Source organism: Microtus pennsylvanicus, chromosome 18 (assembly GCF_037038515.1).
Source record: "Microtus pennsylvanicus isolate mMicPen1 chromosome 18, mMicPen1.hap1, whole genome shotgun sequence".
In the NCBI taxonomy this organism is placed as follows: Eukaryota; Metazoa; Chordata; class Mammalia; order Rodentia; family Cricetidae; genus Microtus; species Microtus pennsylvanicus.
In genome coordinates this window covers 33,426,353-33,451,679 of record NC_134596.1, presented here as the reverse complement: position 1 = coordinate 33,451,679, position 25,327 = coordinate 33,426,353, and the positions used below count along the sequence as shown (strand labels likewise).

At 37.3% G+C, this 25,327-nt stretch overlaps 1 protein-coding gene across 4 annotated transcripts in view; it reads left to right on the top strand.

Moving 5' to 3' along the window:
• Positions 1-25,327, top strand: part of Grm5 (glutamate metabotropic receptor 5) — a 350,264-nt gene that overhangs the window by 125,179 nt on the left and 199,758 nt on the right. For all 4 annotated transcript variants that reach the window (XM_075953286.1, XM_075953288.1, XM_075953287.1 and 1 more), the window contains exon 4: positions 21,581-21,830. In XM_075953286.1, coding sequence (XP_075809401.1) covers positions 21,581-21,830 — 250 coding nt within the window. The remainder of the gene's footprint in view (positions 1-21,580; positions 21,831-25,327) is intronic.

Sequence of the window (25,327 nt, the reverse complement as noted above, 5' to 3'; positions counted from 1 at the left end):
CACTCTGAGTCCTGGGTATTCTTTTTCTTTCTCAGAGAGTCTAGCAAAACCCACAAGCCCAAGTTCAATGTGAGACACTGTTCTCAAAAGATATTTCAGAGAGTAACAGAGAGAGACAACCAACATCAGTGTCAGGCCTTCACGTGTGCATGCATAAATGAGTGCACGCATACACTCATGCCTGAGAATACACACAAAATCTAAAAGATTTCAAGAATATGTATAATATAAAAAGAAAGAAAACAATAATTTAGATAAATTTGGCAAGAGTTGAAGCTGAAAAATAACAACATTTGATTATAAGGGAGAAAGACCCAGAGATTTGAAAGGGTCAACTCATTTTTTGTTAACATGTATGCTGTAGCACTGCTTGGAGAGGAGTAATCCTGTCCATTAAGAGAAGCCCAGCTAGAAATATTGCTGGATGTGTGAGAATCACCAAAGTTGTTGACCGTGGTTTTCTTTCCCACCTGGTCCTGCAGTCTTTAAGTTTCAAAGAATCCCACAGAGGTCTACATTAATTATAAACTGGTTGTCCCAGTAGGTCAGGCTTCTTATTAACCAATTCCTATAACTATAAGTTCAAATATTTTTAAAGAGTTAATGTAGTCAGAGGCTGCTTGTTTGTTTCCCAGCCACTGAAACCCAAAATAAGCACACTGAAACTATTAATTGCGACACTGGTTGGCCTATTAGCTTAGGCATATTTCTAGCTAGCTCTTACATCTTCAATTAACCCATTTATATTAATCTGTGCATTGCCACGTGGTTGTGGCCTACATGTAATATACACTCCAGCATCTGTTTCCAGCAGCTACATGGCATCTCCCTGACTGTTGAGAGAGGGGGACCCTTTGTTTGTCCTGACCTCCTATACCACCTGACTCCACCTACTCTCTGTCTGCATCTCTGCTTGGATTTCCTGCCTGGCTTTACTTTTTTAAGCCATTGGCAAAAAGCAGCTTTATTCATTAACTAATAAAAGCAACAAAAGAATATACAGAAGGACTTCCCAAACAAAATTAATGAGAAAACTATTGAAGAATTCCAATAAATTCTAGAATGTGTTCCTTTATTTTCTTTTCCTATTTCTACATTCTAGAAAAATATTTCTGTCCTTCATTAGACCTTTGCATATGTGAGTAAGAAATCATCTTTAATCGCATGCATCTCTCATCAAGATAAACCTGATTTGCTTAAAATATTTTACATTATCTACTTTACTTTCATTAATATTAATAATATAATTAAAATGTGAAATTATTTTGATCTATGCTGAAAGGATCTTTGATTTAAATTATAGAAGGCTTAGGAGAGGAATAAAATGATGCATAACCTTATGCTATTGTGAACGCAATTCATTTGAAGATCCAATCCAATAAAATATAACATTTTAAGTTCTTGAGTTGTATCATATCTCAGTATTAAAATTCTTGAATGACTAAATTTATCTCATTATGATGTACTTATTATATTTGGACTCTCTCCTCTGTTTTAATATTTTTCCTTTCTTAAGTATTAATTTTATTTCTGATTAGCTTTGGTATAATATGTTCTTATGGCGTCTTCTGGAAGACGAAGACTTCTAAGGATGTTAAGCAGTGCTCATTGCCCCTTCTGTCAGGCTCATTTTTGTGCTAAGTGGAGATGTAATCTTTCTTTTTTCTTCCTTTTTTAGAAAAGAAAACAAACTAACTTCTTTCATTTTACATACCAATCCCAGTTCCCACTCCTTACTCTCCTCCCATTGTTTCCACTTTTTGCCCCATCCCACCCTACTATATCTAGGCTGAGCAAGGTGTCCTCCAAAGAGAATGGGTTCTAGAAAGCCAGTACAAGCTGATAAATCCTGGTGTCTTAGCCAGTGGCCCTGCCATATGCCCCAGCCATACAACTGTCACCTACATTCAGAGGGACGAGTTTGTCTCATGCTGGTTCCTTCCCTGTTCTGCTGGAGGTGGTGAGCTCCCAGTAGCTCAGGTAGACTGTTTCAGTGGGTGTTCCCATCATGGTATTGACCCCTTTGCTCATATTCTTACTCCTCCCACTCTTTAACTAGACTTTGGAAGCTTGCTCAATGTTCCGCTGTGGGTCTCTAACTCTGTTTCCATCAGTTGCTGGATGAAGGTTCTATGATGACAATTAAGATATTCATCTATATGATTACAGGACAAGGTCAGTTCAGGCACCCTCTCCACTTTTGCTTAGGGTCTTAGCTGGGATCATCCTTGTGGATTCCTGGGAATATCTCAAGTGCCAGATTTCTTGCTAGCCCCATGATGGCTCCCTCAATCAAGATACCTCTTTCCTTGCTCTCATCTCTGTTCTTCCTCCACTCATTCCCTCAAGTTCTCCTTACCCCTCCCCTTCTCCCTCCACCCCCATGCTCCCAATTTTGTCAGGTGATCTTGTCTATTTCCCCTTTCCAGGTGGATCTTGTTACATCACTTCTTTAGGCTCATGGACTATAGGCTTGTTTTCCTTTGCTTTACCCCTAGTATCCACCTACGAGTGAGTACAAACCATGTAGTCGTTCTTTAAATTACATTGATAATTGGATTTATAAGTCTTCAGGTTACCTACTAAAAAGAATGCTTGAATTGTTCAGTAATATAGCTTTTAATTCTAACATATCGATTCCTGAACTTGATTTAATTACTGATGCCTTTTGAAATTTATAATCTTGATTGGCCTGATGCAGACCTGCTGCTGTTTCCTTCCACATCTGTCTTCTAGAACTTCCTTTAACCTTTTACTGGCCTTCTCATTTCTTACCATACCTGTGGGATCTGAGGTCTATGCTGCGTTTCGTAGTGTGTCTCTGATGAGGACACTCATCACCATGCTTGGTGGCCTTCCCTCAGTTCCACTCATCTTTTTTTTTCACATAAACTTTTACTGTATAGGGAACCTTTCCATCTAAACTGTTTTCTATCTCCTAGATACATGTCAAAGATGTTTCTGGCCGGGCGGTGGTGGCGCACGCCTTTAATCCCAGCACTCGGGAGGCAGAGGCAGGCAGATCTCTGTGAGTTCGAGGCCAGCCTGGTCTACAAGAGCTAGTTCCAGGACTGATGGGGGAGTGTCATATATCAATCTGTTGATTTCCTTGGTTAAGCAATAAAGAAACTGCTAGGCCCATTGGATAGGCCCACCCTTAGGTGGGTGGAGTAAACAGAACAGAATGCCGGGAGGAAGAGGAAGTGAGGTCAGACTCCACAGCTCCGCTCTCCGGAGCAGACGCAGGAGAGACGCCATGCTACCTGCTCCAGGGGAGACGCACGCTATGAAGCTCCGACCCAGGATGGACTTAGGCTAGAATCTTCCCGGTAAGCGCACCTAGGGGCGCTACATAGATGATTAGAAATGGGCCAGAGCAGTGTTTAAATGAATACAGTTTGTGTGTAATTATTTCGGGGCATAAGCTAGCCGAGCCAGGCAGGCGGCTGGGGTGTTTGGGGACGCAACCCTGCCGCCGCTCCTCATATTACTACAAATGACGCCCAGACGTGGGGCTAACTAAACCTACTTAAAAAACCTGAGAAGGCTTAAAAATAAGGAAGAGAGCGTTTAACACAGATTTTTGCTGTTTGTTGGTGGCGTGCTGTAGAGAGATTTCCTGATTCAGCGACAGCAGCAGAAAAAAAGCTGCGTTATTTTAAAGCGCGGCTTCCTGGGGCTTTGCCGCCAGTGCAAACTCTGGCTTTATGTTTGTGTTCCCGCTTGGGATCGGAAGGAGAGTGCTCTGAGACGGTGCGATGACTCAGAGCTTCCCGCCTGCTCCTGGGCAGAAGGCAGAATCAGGCTTAGGCAGGCAGAAGAGCATGGCGGATTCCTGCTGCCATACAGAGATGTGTTTTCAGACTGCGTAGTGCTCTGCGTATCAGATTTGGATGTAACTTGGATGAAAAGAATTTCTGTGCTGCACGCTCAGTCTCAGAATTAAAGTGCTGAGTGCCGCTCCTACCTCGTAGCCCCAAGAGGCTTCCTGACTCAGCTTCAGCTGCAAAACCCTGCAGCTCATTAAGAGGTCCTGCCACGAAACACTTAAACGGTGTTGACGAAAAGCTGAACGCATGCTTTTCGGTTTTCAGCCGTAGCAGGAAAAAAGCTGCGCTGTTTAAAAATGCCAGCTTTCTGGGCCATCCTGCCAGGGAAAACTCTGACTGTCTGAGGCAGGAGGGCCGGCTACCGAGAGAGGACTTGAGTGTTGTCTGTTGTAGCTTGCTGGCTGGCAGGGACCTTGAATGCCATAGAGGTGTGGCTATAAACATGGCTGCAGCCTGTATATCCGCCATGAGGCTGGAAAGCTAAGGAATGGACTGGATCTAGCTGGCAAAGCCACGCCTTTAGTCCGACTGATATTGCTTGGTAAATTAAAGGCTCTTGTGGTCAGAAAAAGAGAGATATACAGTAAAGAGAGATTCAAAGACAGAGAAAATTTCTGAATGGTTTAAAGTGTGTTAAAAATATATGCAGACTAAAAGTTAAAATTCTTAAAGTAAACCTCTGTGACTTCAAGGTGTGGTAGCACACGCCTTTAATCCCAGTGCCTAGAAGGCAGAGACAAACAGATCTCTGTGAGTTCAAGGTGTAGTAGCAAACGCCTTTAATCCCAATGCCTGGGAGGCAGAGAGAGGCGGATCTCTGAGAGTTCAAAGACAGCCTGGTTTTCAGATATACGCTCAAAAAGCAAAAAGTTAACTTAGGAATGTCTCAGCTTAGATTCTTAAGCGCCTAATGATTTAAAGGAGCAAATCAAAAGTGCTCCTGGATAGTAAAAAATTGCAGATTCACAATAGGACAGATTCAGACCACTGAATGAGTCACACTGTTGGATGAATGTACGTTGGCTTGGGAGAGAGAAGAAAAAGAATATAGAGAATAAAGTTAATGGTTTAAAAAGAAAAAAGTAAAAGTAAAGTCTTTAAAGAGACAGAGTACAGATAGTTATAGATATAAATAAAAATAAGCCGCGTAAAGATGGAAAATTCACAGAGAGTCTGGATTATGTACATTGTGTTTTCTTTAAAATTTTTGACTGTGAAGGAGCTAAGTACAGAGAGACATTTCATTATATGGGCTGCCAAGTGGAATCAGAACGGATATCATGAGGGTATGATTTCAGAATTTGGGTCTAAGGATATGATGCTTTGGAGAGAGTCTTCTTTTGTTTTCACAGAGGATGAGACCCTGTTCATTTCTTCTATTCCGATTTGGTATGATGGACCACGTCCTCCTGAAGGGTTGCTGTGAACATCTTCAGAAAATTGCCTTGCTCAACTGCCAACTGAGATAAACCTGGCACACAGGTTACACCCTAAAATCATTAACGACGCCCCCATTCAGCAGGAAGCAGTTTGGAGAGAAAAAACTGCGCCCATGTTCCCAAATATAGTTTATAAATGTTCTTTTACATTTAAAGGGGGATATGATATAGATATGAATAATTTGCATTAGTATAGATTTTGCTTTATTGATAGAGATTTAAGGTCAATTTTGTTATATGTATAAATGTTTCTGATGTAACTTTTACTTGATAACTGTTTTGTTATATGTAATTTTACTATGTTAAAGTTAAAGCCTTTCTTTTTTGTTTAAACAGAAAAAGGGGAAGTGATGGGGGAGTGTCATATATCAATCTGTTGATTTCCTTGGTTAAGCAATAAAGAAACTGCTAGGCCCATTGGATAGGCCCACCCTTAGGTGGGTGGAGTAAACAGAACAGAATGCCGGGAGGAAGAGGAAGTGAGGTCAGACTCCACAGCTCCGCTCTCCGGAGCAGACGCAGGAGAGACGCCATGCTACCTGCTCCAGGGGAGACGCACGCTATGAAGCTCCGACCCAGGATGGACTTAGGCTAGAATCTTCCCGGTAAGCGCACCTAGGGGCGCTACACAGATGATTAGAAATGGGCCAGAGCAGTGTTTAAATGAATACAGTTTGTGTGTAATTATTTCGGGGCATAAGCTAGCCGAGCCAGGCAGGCGGCTGGGGTGTTTGGGGACGCAACCCTGCCGCCGCTCCTCATATTACTACACAGGACAGGAACCAAAAGCTACGGAGAAACCCTGTCTCGAAAAATCAAAAAAAAAAAAAAGATGTTTCTGGATATCTCATTCATTGTAACCTTCACCCATTTATTAGCAACCACAGACTACTACTTTTTCAATGTGGTGTATTAGAACTGGGGAAGTTATATAAGCTTCTTGCTTCAGTTTGCTCAATAAGAAAGCCCTTGATGTCACTATCACTGAGTTGGTTTTAGTATTTATGGAGATTGCATCTTATAACAAACCAAGGATGGAGATTTTGTCTGGGTAAAAATCTTAGTCACACAAGTCTGAAAATCACAGTTGGAACCTTAGATTCCCACATAAAAACAAACAAGCAAACAAACAAGAAAAAAACAGATGTTGTGACATGTAGATGTAATATCAGAACTCCTAGAAGCAAGATGAGAAACAGAGACTGGGGATTCATGGGGAAGCTTGAAAGATTTCTAGCTTGGAGTATGTAGCATAGTGACAGAAACAAGAAAGACCCCAACCTAAGAAAAAAGAATTGAGTATCAACTCCTGAAAGTCGTCCTCTAGATTCATATTGTACCAATGCACATGTGCATATATTTGTACATGGATGCACATAAATATATAATTTAGAAAAAATACAATTTCTAATAATTTTAGGTATTATAAATATTTCTATGAAATCTATTATTATTTTACTCTAATTATTATCAACTCTTAGGGGTTTAATCATTTGTTTCCTTAAGAGACACTTTAACCTAGCTTCCTAGCCTTGTTTCTACTCAGTTTCATGGATTTATTTTTTTTAATCTCTCTGACAACTCTCTGCTGCTCAGGCTGTTTAGAGTTCTGGTATTAGATTAGCATTTGAATCTAAAACATCTTTATGCAGATTCCTAGTGTTAAGCCATGTGTCCATGGTGAAACACGTATCTTTCCTGCCAAACACCAGCTTCACTGCCCAACCATACCATCTGTTAGTTGGTCTGTCAAACGGGAAACCATGGAGACAGCTCTAACTTGTTATCTCTTCTCTATTTATGTCATCTGTGTTCTATTTAAAGATCTGTTTCACTGAAAGTGCACATCAGAAGAAGAATTTTTGTATAAAAATTCTAATACCACAAGTGGGAGATATAGAGAGGAAGAGAAACTGAGAGGGAGAGAGAGACGGGGGAGAAAGAGAATGAGCCTTGTTAGTTCAGAATTAAATTTCTTGAGTGGCTTCTTCCATGATCTCTCTCACTGCATTCTCATCTCTTGTCATTTTAAGACCATTGCCTGGTTTCCTGTGCTCTGAGTTGAATTGAAGCCCATACTGTCAGTAGCAAATGCTGGACCACTGAACCACATCCCCAGGCCCACTACATTCTTATTTATTTATTTACTTATTTATTTATTTAAGATTTCTGTCTCCTCGCCGCCACCGCCTTCCATTTCCCTCCCCCTCCCCCAATCAACTCCCCCTCTCTCCTCAGCCCAAAGAGTAGTCAGGGTTCCCTGAGCTGTGGGGAGTCCAAGGACCTCCCACTTCCTTCCAGGTTTATTAAGGTGAACATCCAAACAGCCTAGGCTCCTACAAAGCCAGTACATGCAGTAGGATCAAAACCCAGTGCCATTGTTCTTGACTTCTCAGCAGTCCTCATTGTCCGCTATGTTCAATGAGTCCTGTTTTAGCCCATGCTTTTTCAGACCCAGTCTAGCTGACCTTGGTGAGTTCCTGATAGAACGTCCCCATTATCTCAGTGGGTTTGTTGTTTTAGTGAATTTATTTGTTTTGATACAAGGTCTCACAAGACAGCCCTGTGTGGCCTGGAACTTTCTATGTAGACAAAGTTGGTCTTTTGCTCACAGAGTTCTGTCTGCGTTTGCTTCCTAAGGGCTGGTATGAAATGTGTGAAGCATCATGGCCAGCCAAAAATATTTTTAAATGAAGTAATATTTCCACTTTGCAACATTCTGCTTTAAAAATAAAATGACTTTACTATCTTATCTGCTATTAAGAGTAGCTTCCAACTCTGTCCTGTGTTTTGAAACTTTTCTGTGGTTTAGTTGTTTTTGCAACTGGTCACTCACATGACCCTATTATCCACACCTATTATACATCCCCTTTGTTCAACAGAAGATGCTGTGCTTTGTCTCGAGTTCATCTCATCTATTGAAAAAATTTGTTCTTTTTTTGTCTTTTGTGGCCTAATTGAAGTCCAGTGTATCTGGGAATTGTCTTTTCTTCTATCTTATCTCTTCTATGGAGTAAAAAGTTAAAATCAATGAAGTATAGAAAGAAAAGTCAAGGCAGGGTGAGTTTTTACATAATTATGAGTGTCTAAGATGTAGTTGTGCAACTAGAAATATAAGCAGCCTGATTGTGTCAGAGTCTTCAACTCTATCTCTCAATTTCTGTTATTTTTCTTCTTTTCATCATGAGGCAAGAACAACAGTGATAACCACTTAGGCTCAAGGTTTTGTTGAGAATTTTACAGAGACAAGAGAAAAATCTTTATTTCCTTGAGTATAAAAGAACTGTTGGAATCTTTAAGAAAATAATCACCAAGGCCAGAAGGAGTCCAAGTATAAAGGAAATATATATAGTATCAAGTACAAACTGATTATTTATTATATATATATATATATTATATATATATATATAATGCTTTTTAAACATTAATACATAGGGAGCATGGGGACCTTGAGGGAGGATTGAAGGGGGGAGAGGAGAGGCAGGGAGGGAAGCAGAGAAAAATGTAGAGCTCAATAAAAATCAATAAAAAATAAAACATTAATACCTTACAAATCAAATGAATACAAAGATAGCCCTCTACAAACATGAGAAGCAGGTATGCACAGAAGTGGAGCTAACTAAAAGACTTCACCAAAACTGCGCAATTATCATGCTTGTAGCAATAAGAATGAACTATTAAACTCAGCACAACTCTGGCTATTTCCTTATGTTCTTGGAGCTCACAACCCAACACAGTCCCAAATCCTTGGGATGTTTCTGAAAACTTGTATTTCCTATGTAGTTACATGTTAGGAGTAACTAGCAATTCCATTTGAAGGATTCCTTTCATTGAGAAGGGCCCCAGGAGTCGTGGGGAGACTTAATGATATTTGAGTTAAAGAGAAAATAAGCCACTGTGACAACCTCAACATGCTTCAGAGATTCACTTGCTATTCCTGTGTGTTAGATAATCTCAAGGGCTTTAATACATTCTAGTATCCCAGAGGTGTGATTAAAGGAATGGAGTGTGGGAAACAGCAGACATTAGTTCAACAGAGTGGTAAAACCAACATTATGGTACTATCCAGGGATTTCATCAGCAACAAAATGAGGACAGGGGAATTGGGCCATGAGTGATTTTATTAAAACACTGGGTGAATCCAATCAAAGTGTTTTAACTATTATGTTCCCTGATGACAGAGGTTATCCTTGTTCTAATTTGCTTTACAGAATTCCAAAAAGGCAATAGAACTAAGGGTTGTGTTTTTAAATAATTAAAAAAGTTGTTACTTTGTAACAACCTGAGGGAATACACAGACAGCACACCATCACTAAAGAGCAGCTTTCGTTTGAAATTTCTGAGAAGAATAGCTAGAGTTAAATGAGAATTTGCCAGATGTGAGCTGAGGTCTTGAGGAAATGGACAACACAGAAGAGAGTTTTATTAGGAGTGGAGCACACCTATCTATAACCACCAATGTCTAAATAGATTATAATGGAAAATATATAAATGCTTCAACTAAAGTAAAAACTATTTTTAAATCTTTTTAAAACAATCTGTCATATCTATTCGAAGCATACCCCATATAAAATTGTATTTAATCCTCATGAAAAATACAGTAACATTTTATGATGAGGAAGAATATGCTTAGGAGATTAGATAACTTTCCTAAACACCCAAATTAGTTGGTAGCTGATCAACAGTTTGAATATAGATTTGATTAATTCAAGTGATAGTAAAACCTATTCTAACTTGGGAGCCAATCTCTAAAGTCTTGCTTCACAAGAATAAATTGTAAAGAAGAAATGAAAAAAAAAAAGGAAATACTACATAAACTAACTTTTGTCGAGAAGTTATTATGCACCAGACATTAAACAGGTATTATCCTTCTATTTCTTACTCAATTAAATAAACTGGAACTCAGAAGCTTTTAAATTCATTCTTAAGGGATAAGCATCTAGAGAATTACAAATGCAAGAATCAAATTTAGTCCATATATTACAAAAGTTTTTTCTTTCCTGTATTTGATGAGCCTTATGACACTATAAGTTCACTAATTCCATCTTGCCTAAAGATTATTTGACCTAAAGATTTTTGGCTTACGGACAGAAGGTTATATTAGTGAGCTTGTACTACCATGACAAAACCAAAATCAAATCAAAACAAAATATAATCTGGATACTTTAAACGATGAAAATGCTTTTCTCTGGAGCTCCTAGAATTCCAAGATCAGAGATTAGTATTGTATATTCCTTCTGATCCTGTGAGATTCTTTATCTTCACTTTTTCCTTATCGTATCATCAATTTAACTAAATGCTTATGCGCTTACTGTAATAAAGCCCAGTTGCATTGCATCCAGGGTTTATGGAATTGCCCAAGTTAGGGAAGTGGTTGAGTGAATCAGCTTTCTTCCACCCACCTCTTCCCATTTTCTTGCTTGGTGAAAAATTTAGTGACATTTATGAGTAATGAAAACAGGAGGGAAGGCATTAATTCTTAAAAATGAGACTCCTTCAAGAGGAGTGTTGAAGTCGCAATTGTTCAGGCACTAGTCGGAGGCTATTTCCCTTGTCTTAGCATGAATGCCTTGCTGGGAATGCAGCTCATTGGTGGAGTATTTGCATAGGAATACCCTTGATTTGATTCTAGCATTAAAATATAAACCAGAGTGAGAGTGGATTCTGGGCAATTTATGTAATAAAGAAGGAAAAATACTGAACTGCTGTTACATCTGATTTTTAAGTTCTGATCAAGCCTGAGTTTAATACATATGAAGTAAATGAATGCTATTCATGAGGTGAAAGTAATTGTGGCTTTGAGATATTTTTACAAATTGATGTAAGTACATTGAGAAACCCAAATCCAGCAGTTTTTATAAGAGCAAAATATGGCAGGAGAACAGCTACTACTTGCTATTTAAAGTCCAAGAAAGCAGTAACTAATGGAACAGGCAGCTGAACAGTAGTTACGCAAATTTCAAAGCTGTGCAAATTCAGTGAAGAATGTCTTCTTATTTTATGTTACTAGATATTTTTCAAGTAAAATCAGTGGAGAATATAGTATTTTACATAAGGGCATCAACAAGATGAACTTAACTTAGGAATTGTTCACCCCGTTGTTGTGTATATTCTCAGAATTAGAAACTAGATGTTGGAGTTAAACTGGAAAACAAATGGAAAAGGGTGGCAATGTGCTTAGTGTTTATTACAAAAGGAAAATATAGAATTTCACTCTGTGGCTCTTTTAAGTACATGTCATTCATACATACACACACACACACACACACACACACACACACACAGAGAGAGAGAGAGAGAGAGAGAGAGAGAGAGAGAGAGAGAGAGAGAGAGCTTTCCATGACAGTTAGAAAACAAAAGATTTTAAGTTAACGAAATTCAAATATCTTTTTACTCTGTCCAACGTTACTTATGATTAAACTGTGTTGTCCAAAATGTCTTACCTAGGCTCTATCATTTTGGATCACGGTTACTAGTAAACATCAATTGTCTACAGAAAAATTGATATTAAAATCCATTTACTTAAATAAGCATTCACATATAGAAGATCTGTAGATAAAGGTGTAACTGAGATAAACCCCTCAACCAATTGTTTTTTTTTTTCTGTCTCTTCCCCGGCACCGCCTCCCATTTCCCTCCCCCTCCCCCAATTAAGTCCTCCCCCCTCTCAGCCCGAAAAGCAATCAGGGTTCCCTGTCCTGTGGGAAGTCCAAGGAACCCCCACCTCCATCCAGGTCTAGTAAGTTGAGCATCCAAACTGCCTAGGCTCCCACAAAGCCAGTGCGTGCAGTAGGATCAGAAACCCATTGCCATTGTTCTTGAGTTCTCAGTAGTCCTCATTGTCTGCTATGTTCAGAGAGTCTGGTTTTATCCCAGGCTTTTCCAGACCCAGGCCAGCTGGTCTTGGTGAGTTCCCAGTAGAACATCCCCATTGTCTCAGTGTGTGGGTGCACCCCTCGCGGTCCTGAGTTCCTTGCTCATGCTCTCTCTCCTTCTGCTCCTGATTTGGACTTTGAGATTTTAGTCCTGTGCTCCAATGTGGGTCTCTGTCTCCTTTCATCGCTTGCTGAAGGTTAATATTCAGGAGGATGCCTATATGTTTTTCTTTGGGTTCTCCTTATTTAGCTTCTCTAGGATCACTATAGGCTCAGTGTCCTTGGTTTATTGCTAGAAACCAAATATGAGTGAGTACATCCCATGTTCCTCTTTTTGGGTCTGGCTTACCTCACTCAGGATAGTGTTTTCTATTTCCATCCATTTGCATGCAAAATTCAAGAAGTCCTTGTTTTTTATTGCTGACTAGTACTCTAATATGTATATATTCCATACTTTCTTCATCCATTCTTCCATTGAAGGGCATCTAGGTTGTTTCCAGGTTCTGGCTATCACAAACAATGCTGCTATGAACATCGTAGAGCATATACTTTTGTTGTATGATAAGGCCTCTCTTGGGTATATTCCCAAGAGTGGTATTGCTGGGTCCAGGGGTAAGTTGATCCCGAATTTCCTGAGAAACCGCCATACTGCTTTCCAAAGTGGTTGCACAAGTTTGCATTCCCACCAGCAATGGATGAGTGTACCCCTTTCTCCACAACCTCTCCAGCAAAGGCTATCATTGGTGTTTTTGATTTTAGCCATTCTGACAGGTGTAAGATGGTATCTTAAAGTTGTCTTGATTTGCATTTCCCTGATTGCTAAGGAAGTTGAGCATGACCTTAAGTGTCTTTTGGCCATTTGAAGTTCTTCTGTTGAGAATTCTCTCTTCAGCTCAATGCCCCATTTTATAATTGGGTTGATTAGCCTTTTACGGTCTAGTTTCTTGAGATCTTTATATATTTTGGAGATCAGACCTTTGTCAGTTGCGGGGTTGGTGAAGATCTTCTCCCAGTTAGTGGGTTGCCTTTGTGTCTTAGCGACAGTGTCCTTTGCTTTACAGAAGCTTCTCAGTCTCAGGAGGTCCCATTTATTCAATGAGGTCCCCCTCAACCAATTGTATACCCTTTAAACACAGTCAAATAAATAAAAGCATGATCAGAAACAAGCTTACATACCTGAAATGAGGGAAAGGAAGCAGACTAGTTTAGAAATACAGAATTAGAGAATTGTAACCATAGCAGCTGTGTTTTGAAGAGTGCAGAGGGAATAAGTATATACAAAAATATCTAAGAGAAAGATAACTGTGTACAATCTGGGATACCTGAAAACATGCTATACACAGTTCATTGTTCTGTAAATACATTGATGCCATGCCTTTCTTTTCTATGAATATAAATATTCTCCATGGTAATCTGTGTCATTCAGGGAAAACTAGAGTGTGTGTGCCTGTGGGCCATGATCACTCATTTTTTAGTCAGAATAATAAGTTATTTTAGGGAAAGAATGTGCATTTGTTGCCTTGTTTACTGCTATCATTATGGCTTTATTGTGCCCTATAAGACAATGATAGACTAATGAGAAAGAATAGACACTTGATCTTAGGGAAACTAATACATGATCTAGTGTTATCAGAAGTTTAGATTCTGCTCTGAAAAATTAGGATATATATATATATATATGTGTGTGTAATATATATACATACAATATATATGTATATATATATATATCCTGTGATAGAAATAGATTACTACCCACATAAATAGCTTAAGACAATAAAGATAAATTTATAAAATTAATTTTAAGAGTATATCTTATTTAATCATTGTTATAATTTTTATAATTTTGACATGTCATCTACATTATAAAATATTGATGTGATAACTGTATTTTTCCTTTATATATGTTTGAAAAGTAGTGTTTTAAACTGAAAGAACTATGCTTTTTAGATTAGACAGAAGTCAAATGTTCAGTGGTCACATGTTCTCAGAGGCTAACCTAGTAGTAGCACATAGGAGACAGGCCAGGTTTGAACAATAGATGTGAAGCCTAAAGCCATGGTTCTAACATACCATAGCTACTCATTCCTAGATAAAATTCAGTCTGATAACAAGTGCACAGCTATGCCACCAACATCGATGTATTTTGCTCATTCCTAAACCCAAAGTGAGTCCCTGTTCTCCATGTTATGAGGAAAAGTTGAGTCCTGAGGAAATCTGAAAATCACAAATCTACACAAAGCAAGTCTAAACCCGAGAAGGAGTCAGACTAGGGAGCTGCTGTCAAAGAACGGACTTCTTTTCAGCAAAGGTTGTCAATCAAAAGATGATTTCGCTATGCTGTGAAGGATTTTCCACATTCAGCTAAGATAGGACAATTTCTGCATGTCATTAGATCTAGTTAGAATTAAGGACTAGAGGTAACTAGTGAGCTTAAAAAAAGAGGCAAAATACCTTCCAGGTCCCCTCGACCCATTGACACACTGTCGCACATGAAGATTTTCCCTTCTATTCAAATAGAATCACTCTTAATGAGTGAAGCACTACAGGCTTCAGCTGTGAACCCGACAGCCTACAAAGAAAGCCTAAGGAAGTTGAATTCTATAGAATGAGAATTTGGGTCACAGTGTCTGTCTCAACATTTCATTTGCCTCTGGGAAGAGTATCCAGAGATAGAAATGAGGAAAAGTCTCCAATTTTTTTTTAAAAAAAAGGGTAGTATTTTTCCACACTGCAGATATAAACTCAAACTGCATTAACAATTCAATTAAAATATAAATGCACTGAAAGTCCTAATGTCAAAACCCACATGTCTTTTTGTGCCTATCAATGACATCATTAAGAAGGTAACTTTAGATGATGGAGCAACTCTTTCCAAAATCCCCCTCTTATTATACATACCATTGTCTATATAAAGCTATAATTCAGCACTGAATATTTTATGGGAATGTAATTAGAATTAAATGTTGATTATTAAAAGTGATATGGTTTGAATCATTAAGTGCCAAATCATCCATGATTCTACTTGATTTGGAAATTAGGCACAGCAATTATTTGATAAATAATATGTAGGTTGAGAAATAAGTTGCAAAGGAAACATTTACTGGTGCATAGAAGTGTGTCTGGAAGAAATATGCAGCTGAACTAATTGTAATCCTAATGTCTGGCTCGAGAGTAGCTATATCACACGGAAGAATACAGGTTTGGACATTTGAAAGACAGAGGCTGAAATTCTAGCTCTTTCTCTTAACTAGCAATTATTTGGCAAATTTTCTCCTCACCTACACCTGTGAAATATTGCCCTGTATCATGTTAACTTCTTCAAGTTAATTAGTTTTCATATTAAAGTACCTGAATTTGCAAGTATAGGACTTGGTATTTATATAATTACATAAACTAGGTAGATTCCACCTTTCTTTATGGCGATTATAGTGATGGTGATGGTACGGGCTATAAAATCGTCTACTGAGTTTGTGTTCTAGACTTCTCCCCTGTATGAAGCACTTTGTGAAGAAGTTCCCTTCTGAAACTCAATGGACAAAACCTCTCTCTATATTTCCATACCTAATATTTATTGCCACTGTATTTTCTTCTTCCTTTTCACGTGCAAGTGCCTCAGACCGAGGAATGGCATAAATGGGTGTTCTGCACTTTTAAACTCCATCCATACAACCCTACCCTGACGGAGTTCAGTGGTAACCTGAATCATTGAACATATTTATTGCATGTTTAGTTTCAGAAGTAAACGTCAACATTTTTTTCAAGTAACACCTGGATGTTTGTCACTTTGAGGGTACCATGCAGGACTGTCTTTTTTTTTTATCACACCTTATACTTTCACACAGCACTGTTGCTACCCACAGTGCTATTCATTGCAAAGACTGACAAGTACTCCCAACACATACTTCTCATTTCTGAATCAGAATACCCTTATTGGGCTTCCTAACCGCCACTCTTACTTGGCCATTTCACTAAATTTAGGGAAAAAAAATCATCCTTGTCTTATTCAGTGACTATTGCTGTGAAGAGTTACCATAACCATAGTAATTCTTATAAAAGAAAACATTTAATTTAGGTTTATTTACAGTTTCAGAAGTTTAGTTCATTACCATCACGGTGGAATGTACGGCTGCATGCAGGCAATGCTGGAGAAGTAGTTAAGAGTTTTACACACACTTCCTTCATAAGGCCACACCTCCTGATCCTCATAAAGCGATGTTACTTCCTATGATGACTAAGCACTCAAATCTATGAGTTTATGGGGGCCATTTTTAGTCAAACTATTACATTCTTTTTCTGTAATCCATTTAAAATACAAAAGAATATTTTTTAAAAACTAATCGTTTCTAAATTTTATTCTTCTTCACTATGTCTGTGCCAGTTCACCAGTTCCAATATATGAACTATAGATTTTTTTTTTTGGATTGGGAGAATATATCTATCACAACCACAAGTATTGAGACTAAAGTTAAGGTTAAAAACAGTCATTCAAACTTGTTGACTTGGACATGCATCACAGGTTCAAAGCTTTGCAATCTTTCCTTTTCTGGATTCCTTTTTCTTTGGTACATGGCCATACATTATTTTATAAAAATAAAATTTCTCTTCATAATTCCTCTGCTACCTGAAAATAATTTTCTGTAGATTTCTTTTATTGAAGTGAAGCCACATCTTGGAGTCCTAATTTACGGGACAGCTTTCTTTAATGACTAGATTCCACATTGGAAAATCAGCTCTTTTCTAAACTTTTTCTTCTTTATATAAGCTACTTAAAATCTATTTCTCTCTTTAAGAAATTTGCAGACATTTTTCCAATGTTCCCATTGTTTCCAAATGTATACAGAATACAGAGTTTATACGAATTTTTGGACACAGCTTTACTTTAAAATTCCCATTTATTCAAATACATACGCTCATGTTTATTTTTTATATTTTTGCATTTATTTACTTATCTGTGTGTATTTGAAAGAGACAGTGTGAACACCTGTGCATACACATGATACAGAGTCCATGTGTTTTGTCAGAGGAACATTTGCAGGGGTCTGTTCTCTCTTTCTGTAACGAGGGTTCTGTAGATTAAGCACAAGTCTTCAGTCTCAGCAGGAAGCACCTTTAGCCACTGAGTTACTTAGCCAGTTCTGTAGCCTCTTTTTTAAATTATCAGATTACACTGGACTCTTGAAAATAAATCCAAGTTGTGATTTTATAAACATTTTATATCAAATCTATGTCTAACCTGTTTAGAGGGGTTGTAAGTTTGAAACAAAACAGAGTGGAGAGTAGAAGTATATCCCTATGTCATCTTTCTTTCATCTAGGACAGTTTAGGTGTGCCTCTGAGAAATCACTTTTTCTTCTTCTGCTTTTAGCTTAATATTGTGTCGAAAGTACATGGATAATGCTATTAGCTTCAATATGTTGTGGGATGTTCAAGTAGAGATACTCCAGTAGGTGAAATTGAGTCCAAGCTAATTACCAGATACTTTAAATGTGTGAAATATATGCACTGCAAATATTTAAGTGTGTTGTTTTTGTTTCAGGTGAAAAAGCTGAGAATATAGTTTCCAAATTGAAGCTAAATTAAGTTTCTTCAATACAAATATTTCTCCTCTATTTCAACTTGCTTTATGTAACATGTTGCATAATAAGTAAAGACAGTGTTAAAGTGAAACTGTTAGGTAACAGGTTAAAGATACATTTTCTTGTTTATTATGAAATTATTGGCTTTTATTATTTATATCATACCCCTCATACCTAATTTCAAACTTTTTATATGACTGACTCCATCTTAAATCAAAGTGTTGCTAGCAAAATAGCTGAGAAACAGAACTGTCTAAAAATAAAAAGAATAGTAGATTACTCAGATTAGTATAAATCAATAATTTAGGCCTCTTGACACATTTTCCAGAAAGCACCCTTTAAACTTTATTAATTATGAAATAACTGGATCGTCCACCTGCCACTATCACAGAGGTTTCTCATTGCTTCTAATTCTAGAGATAAACAGAAATCCACGCAGTTTGCAATTCAGTGTTTGGGCTGCGAGCCAAGCTAGCATGTTCTCCTGTATGCTGTGTATGGATAGAACTACACAATATTGCATCCTGAAAATCTGAGGGGCTCATCTGAGTAAGGCACGTGTGTGTTGGGAAAGCACAGTAGCAAAACTGAGATATGTGCTCCAGCACAGGCTTATCCACCTACCTGTTTGCTGGCTTTTATCTTTGTGTAGCCCAGGGCTCTGTAACTGGGTGACTCATAGCTCTCATTTACTTGATATTTGCTGTTCTTGATAGATACCACCTCCTATGTCTACCTGATTTTAGGCTAGTTATACTTTATATTCTACAACCCAGCTGTCTAATAATACCCGTGTGTTCTTCGTGCCAATCTATCTGTCCTATATAATTGGACTTTTAAGGTTCTTGGGGATCAATTATAGAAGAACAAAGTGAGAGGAATCTTTACTTTTGGAGCTGCATGGAACTCAGCCTTTACATACTAGTCATATTTATAACTCTGATCTTTGACGGCACTGTGTTGTGTATTCCCATACATGCCAGTAATAACACATAACTCAAAAATATTATCGGAATTCAATGGGATAACTTATATAATAACCCTGGTGTGATTCTTCTCACAGATGACTGACAGTCTTAATCTTCTTTTTCCTTTGACTTTATGCAGCTTAACTTCCTCAGCGATTTTCAGAATTGTTGGTTGCATTGGTCCAGAAGGGTAGAGAGAACAGAGGCAGAAAACAGGGTTCAGATGGACATGGGTACAAAGGAAATAACACTCAGGGAGACAGACTTGGGTAAATCACCTTAACTTTATCTTAGAATATATCATATATATAGAATTGGGGACCCTGGGGACAAACCTTAATTTGAATTAGGTGGCACACTTCTATGAAATATCTGGATTAGTGGAATCATGGCCCTATCAAAAGCGCTATATCACTTCCTTAACACGTGAATCATCAGGGAAAGACTATTTGCAGGGAATTGTGTCAAGGGTCACCCTTGATACAAGTCAGGCATCCTAGGCAAGGAGACATTTTCCAGATAAAGCTAGGTAGAGAGCAGGAAGCTTTTTTCTGAGGGCAATAAGTCTTCCATGTTGCTGAGCTTAAAGAAAGATGCTAGGCTATGGTAGACCACAGCCTCTGATCAGCAGAGCCTCTTAACAGCTATACAAGATGCCAAATGTCACGTGGAAAAGCCTACAAGGCCTCAACCAGACACAAAGAACTCCAGGACACTGAGCAGATCTGGGAACAGAAGCGGTAGACTCCACAGGAAAGAGAATATCAACTGGTTGTCCCGTGCTAAACAGTCAGCCCTGCAAACATGTATACAAGTAATATTACATGGACTCAGTAGTTTATATTTAGGAATATATAGAAATAAAAAATACACATATGTATGCAATAAAAATTGATGGAATGAAATCATAAATTTGAAGAAAGTTGTGTTATGAGGAAATTTGGAGGGGAAAATGGAAGAGAGAATTGTAAATAATAAAGTCTCAAAAATAAACATAAAGCAGGAAGAAGAAAAAGATGAACATATTCTCACCTCTAAAATTGTATTTTGGATGAAAGTGGATTTTGGAATTATCCATATCATTAACTGCTCTTTGATTATATAGAATGAAAATTGGATGTTTTTAAATTAGTTTATACATTTTCATGACAGGATTGATCTTAGTTGAGAATATATTGGGTCCTTTGCATTTTAGAACACCAAGTAGTAAATTCATGACAATTAATATATTACATAAAATACACATTTTTATTGAGGATATTTCCCAGAGGTAAATAAAACACATAGCAAGATAAGAATGTAAACCTGGACTTTATCAACTTGGATCAGACTTCAGGAGGTCCAATGCCAGACAATTCATTATCTGGCATTTATATTTAAATGTATATTTAAATACATTTAAATACATCTGTGTATATTTAAAACACAGTATGATTGGGAAAAGTTTCTAGGTACTAATCAGTCCAGCCTGTCCAGTTCCAGGAACACAATAAAGCATAAGGTGTAACCACACAGTGACTCTGTTATAAAGTACACGTGACCATGAGGTTTGTTTCTATAGCTAAAAGGCCTAGAATCTAGTGTGGTCAGCAGCCATAAGTACTTGTGACATCCAAGGATGGGTAATGACTAGGGAGGAAAGAGTCTGGAATGATCATTCTGGGGAATTAGGATGAAGTCTGTCCTTTCATATAGCAAAAAGGTCATCAAGCTGCCAATTCCCTCCACTTCCAGATTTCTAGATGGAGTGCAGGTATTTGATTTTATCTCCTCTCTTGAGGAGACACCTCTGTGAGATTAACATCGGTGGTTCTCTTAGTGCTTCTCTGTGAGGACAAGGGGAGTACAAGGACTTCTGTACCCCCAATATTTTATATACTAAGATGCTCTATAATATTTCTATCAAATCGATATCATTTATATAGTATGTATTTTGTATATGCTCGTATGTACACACATCTAAATATATGCATATGTATACTGTGAATAAACCTCATATACATACTTTGGCTAAAGGGCCAATTATGATACATTTGGTGTTACCACAACAGAATACTTAATGCTGGATTATGTATGTAAAAAAAGAGGCTTATTTGGGTCAGTACTTTGGTTAGGTTGGAAGTCTAAATAGCATAGTGGCAATGTTTGGTTTTATTATTAAATTATGGGGAGAGATAAAGGAAATCAGTTTCAGGTAGAAAAAGAATGTGTACACGCAAAAAGGCAAGATGTTGTGTAAGAACCAAACTTTCCCTTTTCATGACTAGCAGAAGTCATCTGAGAATGAATGCTGATGGTCTGGTCACCTTTTCTTCAGCCCACTTAAAATTTCCACCGCATCAGGGTGTGCACATTGCAGACCAGACCCCCAAAACGGGATCCTTGGAGTATTAACCATATTCAAACCCCAGCAGTGGGATGCAATGATTATCCAATGACAACCAAAGAGGGAAAGAGAGAACATAGAATAAAAACAGCCAGCGGCTGCTTTCTATAATTTTATATTAAGGTAGGAGTATACATTAAACAGCAGACAAGTTTGAATGCTGAAGAGACAACTGCGCATTCCTGATCATCGAGGCTGTACTTGATGTTGTTAATAAATGAAAACATCTTAAATGTTCTTTTATTGATGAACACTTGGTTCCTACACAATCAAATACTATTCAGCTGTAAGAAAGAATAAAACCCTGCTATAGCGACAACATGGACGGAGATGGGTAAAATACATCATGTGAATAAGTTAAGCTCTGAAATGTACGTACCACATACGTATGTATGTGCTGAAACAGGTTGTTCTACATTTCAGTTAAGAGAAAAGATTCTTGTTGTATCTAATAAATGCATTCCTACCAACCCAATATCTCTTTTTGTATGTTTGTTTTCATACAGGCAACTATGGAGAAAGTGGGATGGAGGCTTTCAAAGATATGTCAGCCAAGGAAGGGATTTGCATCGCCCACTCTTACAAAATCTACAGCAATGCTGGAGAGCAGAGCTTTGACAAGCTGTTGAAAAAGCTCAGAAGTCATTTGCCCAAGGCCAGGGTGGTAGCCTGCTTCTGCGAAGGCATGACTGTGAGAGGTCTGCTGATGGCCATGAGACGCTTGGGGCTAGCCGGAGAGTTTCTGCTTCTGGGCAGGTGAGTGGCAGTGAACAACTAATAGCAAAACTTTGCCTTCATTTCCATTCCCTTGATGCATAAGGACCACGGTGTTAGAATTCCAATTTCTGTGCCAGAAGTACGTAACTATCGTAAAACAACATAAAGATCAGGGAGAAAGATGGAAAGTGAGTAGCTACTGTGTTTGCAGACTCATGAGGAAAGCAGAAGTCTGTAAAGATGCAGAAATCTTTGCAACCTTAAAAATCATGACAAGGAATCAAGTGGTTTCTTAGATGTTTTGTGGTATCAAGAAACATATATAAATAAAACTCATTGGTGCTAATTTTAAAATGATTTTAAATATATATTTTGCTTTAGAGTATAGAATTTTAGAGTTTGGTTTTAAAGTGAGGCATTATTTTTCAATATATTTAACATCCCATTGATACTAGAGAAGATGCTGCAACATTAGCTTCTACAAAGATTGATTTTTAATTATCCAGATATTTCACGTGATTGATACAACTTTACTGATTCCATGTGGATATAGCTACATACCTATTAGTATTTTCAAAGAAATAATAAAAACAATAAAATGTGACTATGTATTATATAAAAATGCATGTAATGAACATGTATTGAGATATATGTGTGTATTGTGAAATTTATTATAAGGAACTAATTCATTTGATAAAGAAGGGTGTGTATTAACACAACCTACACTTGGAAAGCCAGAAAACAAAGAGAGCCCATATCTGTTCTTGTCTCAATTCAAACTTTAGATGCATGGAAGATGACTGTGTTAACTTCTCTGTAGGTGAGGAACCTGACTACTAAGAAAAGCTAATGTGTAGTCTACCTCTAAAAGATGGGCAAGACCAACGTAATGTGCCATGTACTCATGCTTAGGTCTCACCTCTTGTCCAGCTTCTTTTATTAAGTCTTCAACTGGTTATGTAAAGTTCTCTCAAACTCTAGGGGGAAGTAGGGAGAAGGCCAGTGCTTTATTCAATTCTGCTCATTTCAAGTGATATTATCCTAAAACAGCATCACAAAAATATCCTTAATGTCTGGTTAAATGTTTGAGCACCACATCTCATGCAAATAAATGTATAAAGTACACCATCATAATCACTAGACAGATGCCATAGTTTGTAATGGAATTCTCTCTAGAGATGAAAAATTGTGATTGCCCAGTGATGTGTGGGCTTTTTCCATTTACCCTTAAGATGTCATGTATCATACATCCTTTCTGAAAAACTTGACAATTTGTCATGTATCATATAACCAATATGAAAAATTGAAAAAAAGATGAGCCCCCAAACTACCGCCTTTCTTAGTAGTCCTTTCCACAACAAGAAGTCTTCTTAGTTGTTGTTATCTTTTGACAGCTTTAAAAAATGAGCTACATTTCATTTATTTTCAAAGTGTTTAATGGAACTTCTGTTTCACGTTTAGCTCCTGCATTGTTATATTTTCTGGCAGTCACTTTATTTACCTAACTCTTTTGTCTGAAATGAGAGCAGCAAATGGGTGCAATGATTTTTACATGAGGCCACACCTCATTCATAATAACTAGATCAGACAACATTTCTTTTAAATTTGTGTTATATATTTTGTCCAAAGTATCTTTTAAAATCCAAGTCATAGTTTGTAGAGCTCAAGAACATGTCTATTGATATTCTTTATATACCAAAGTTTGGTGTTAATAGTTGAGAGAACCCCCCCCCCAAAAAAAACAGCAGAACATTAAACAGTCTGACATTTTTCTATCAGGAGATAAGATTTCCCAAATCCTATTTGAATCTTTTTATATCGTTAGATGGCAGAATATAGACATTACTCACTAAACACAAATTATGATGCCTACAATTTTCTACATGTGACTATATTGCTTGCTATACCACAAAAGCAAAATTTGAACTTTGATACTTTAAAGCTTATTCTAGATATAGTATATGCAGAAAGTTCTTTCTGATATTTTAACCTATAGAAACTCTAAACCGTATCACACAAGTCAAAATTTATATACTTATGATTTTAATAATTTCACTCTTGTACAGGGGAGCACATAAAAGATTTCAGTAGGTTTAGTCAACAAACAGGATAACTCACCTAACACAATCCTAAATAATGAAAAGACATAAGAAACCTAGCAAATAGATGTTTCAACACCTGGAAATTCTCACTTTTCATTTTGTCTTATGTTTAGTTTTGTTGAGTGAGTTCATATTTTGAAAATATAAAAATAAACTAGTAAAAAATTAAGAACAATGTAGACATAAATATAATACATTTATAATGTAAATTAGGTTAGCGAAACTGTACCCATCTTTGCTGTGTTATGTTGTGCTTGTGTGCATTGATTTAGCAAGACCAGAACAATCACAGGAAGTTCTGTATGTAAACAACCAACTGGTTAGTTGTATGTACATCAAACTGTCTAGAACATGTGGATTAAGCACAGCTAGTAGGGAGAATACATGTAAAAGGAGTTTGTAAAAGAGTGTGACACAATTACTTTTCTGCCTCTTGTACAGAAAATGAAAAAAAGTTGAGGACATTTTACAGCAGTGTTTTAGCTTGCCAATATGTAATTTCTGATCATTTGGATATTGGAAACATATATGCAATGAAATAGAGAATGGATAGATTTCTATTTCTTCAACACTGGGTGTTAGTAAAATATTTTCTAATTGTTAAACTTTTAACTTTAAATGTCATCATAATGTTTAAGTGGTGGCTCTAAAGTGAGAGCGACAATGTCCATATTTTTCTATGCCTATAACGGATATACTGCTCTGTTTTCTGTAGCCAATCTCATGTAGTTATGCTTGTAGTGCGTTTTATTTGTGTATTGTTATTGACTGATTTGAATGGCTCATTGTAACATCAGGAAAATAAGTTACTAACCTTGAAAATATTTTTATGCCAGTCATTTCATTTTATCCAGTATGTGGCATTTTAGACAACTATAATTTTAGACAAAAATATAATTTTTCACTACCATCTTTAAGTACTATAAGATCTGAATATTCCCTTCAAAGGCCAGGCAAAGATATATGTCTTGTTAGTCATTTAATTTTGGATTCTATGGAAATCAGAAGATTAAACAAAGACATCATCTAACAGCATCAAGTTTGATCATATGTGAACAGGGATCACTTAAAGCACGGAATAAAGCAATAACTAGGGCAGATCTACTCTTGAACTGGAGCAGAAGGAAAAATCATTAGTATGGGTAGGCTTACAAGGTTTGAAAACAGAAAAATCCCTTGATATTCCCACATTCTAATTGTCAATGATAAGTCAAGAGGGTGTATGTGTGTGTGTTTTTGTGTGACTGTGTACATGTTTGTGTAGGTGGTTGGCATTGGGTTAAGAAGATGTCATTGAAGTGTAAAAAACTGAAAGAAAGACATGATTAAATAAGCGGTTTCCTACACTACCTTTAAAAATATTACGTCATCTGTTACAATGAGAAGAAAAGATTCACCTACACTATAATCAAAAAGGCATAATGAGGAGAGGGC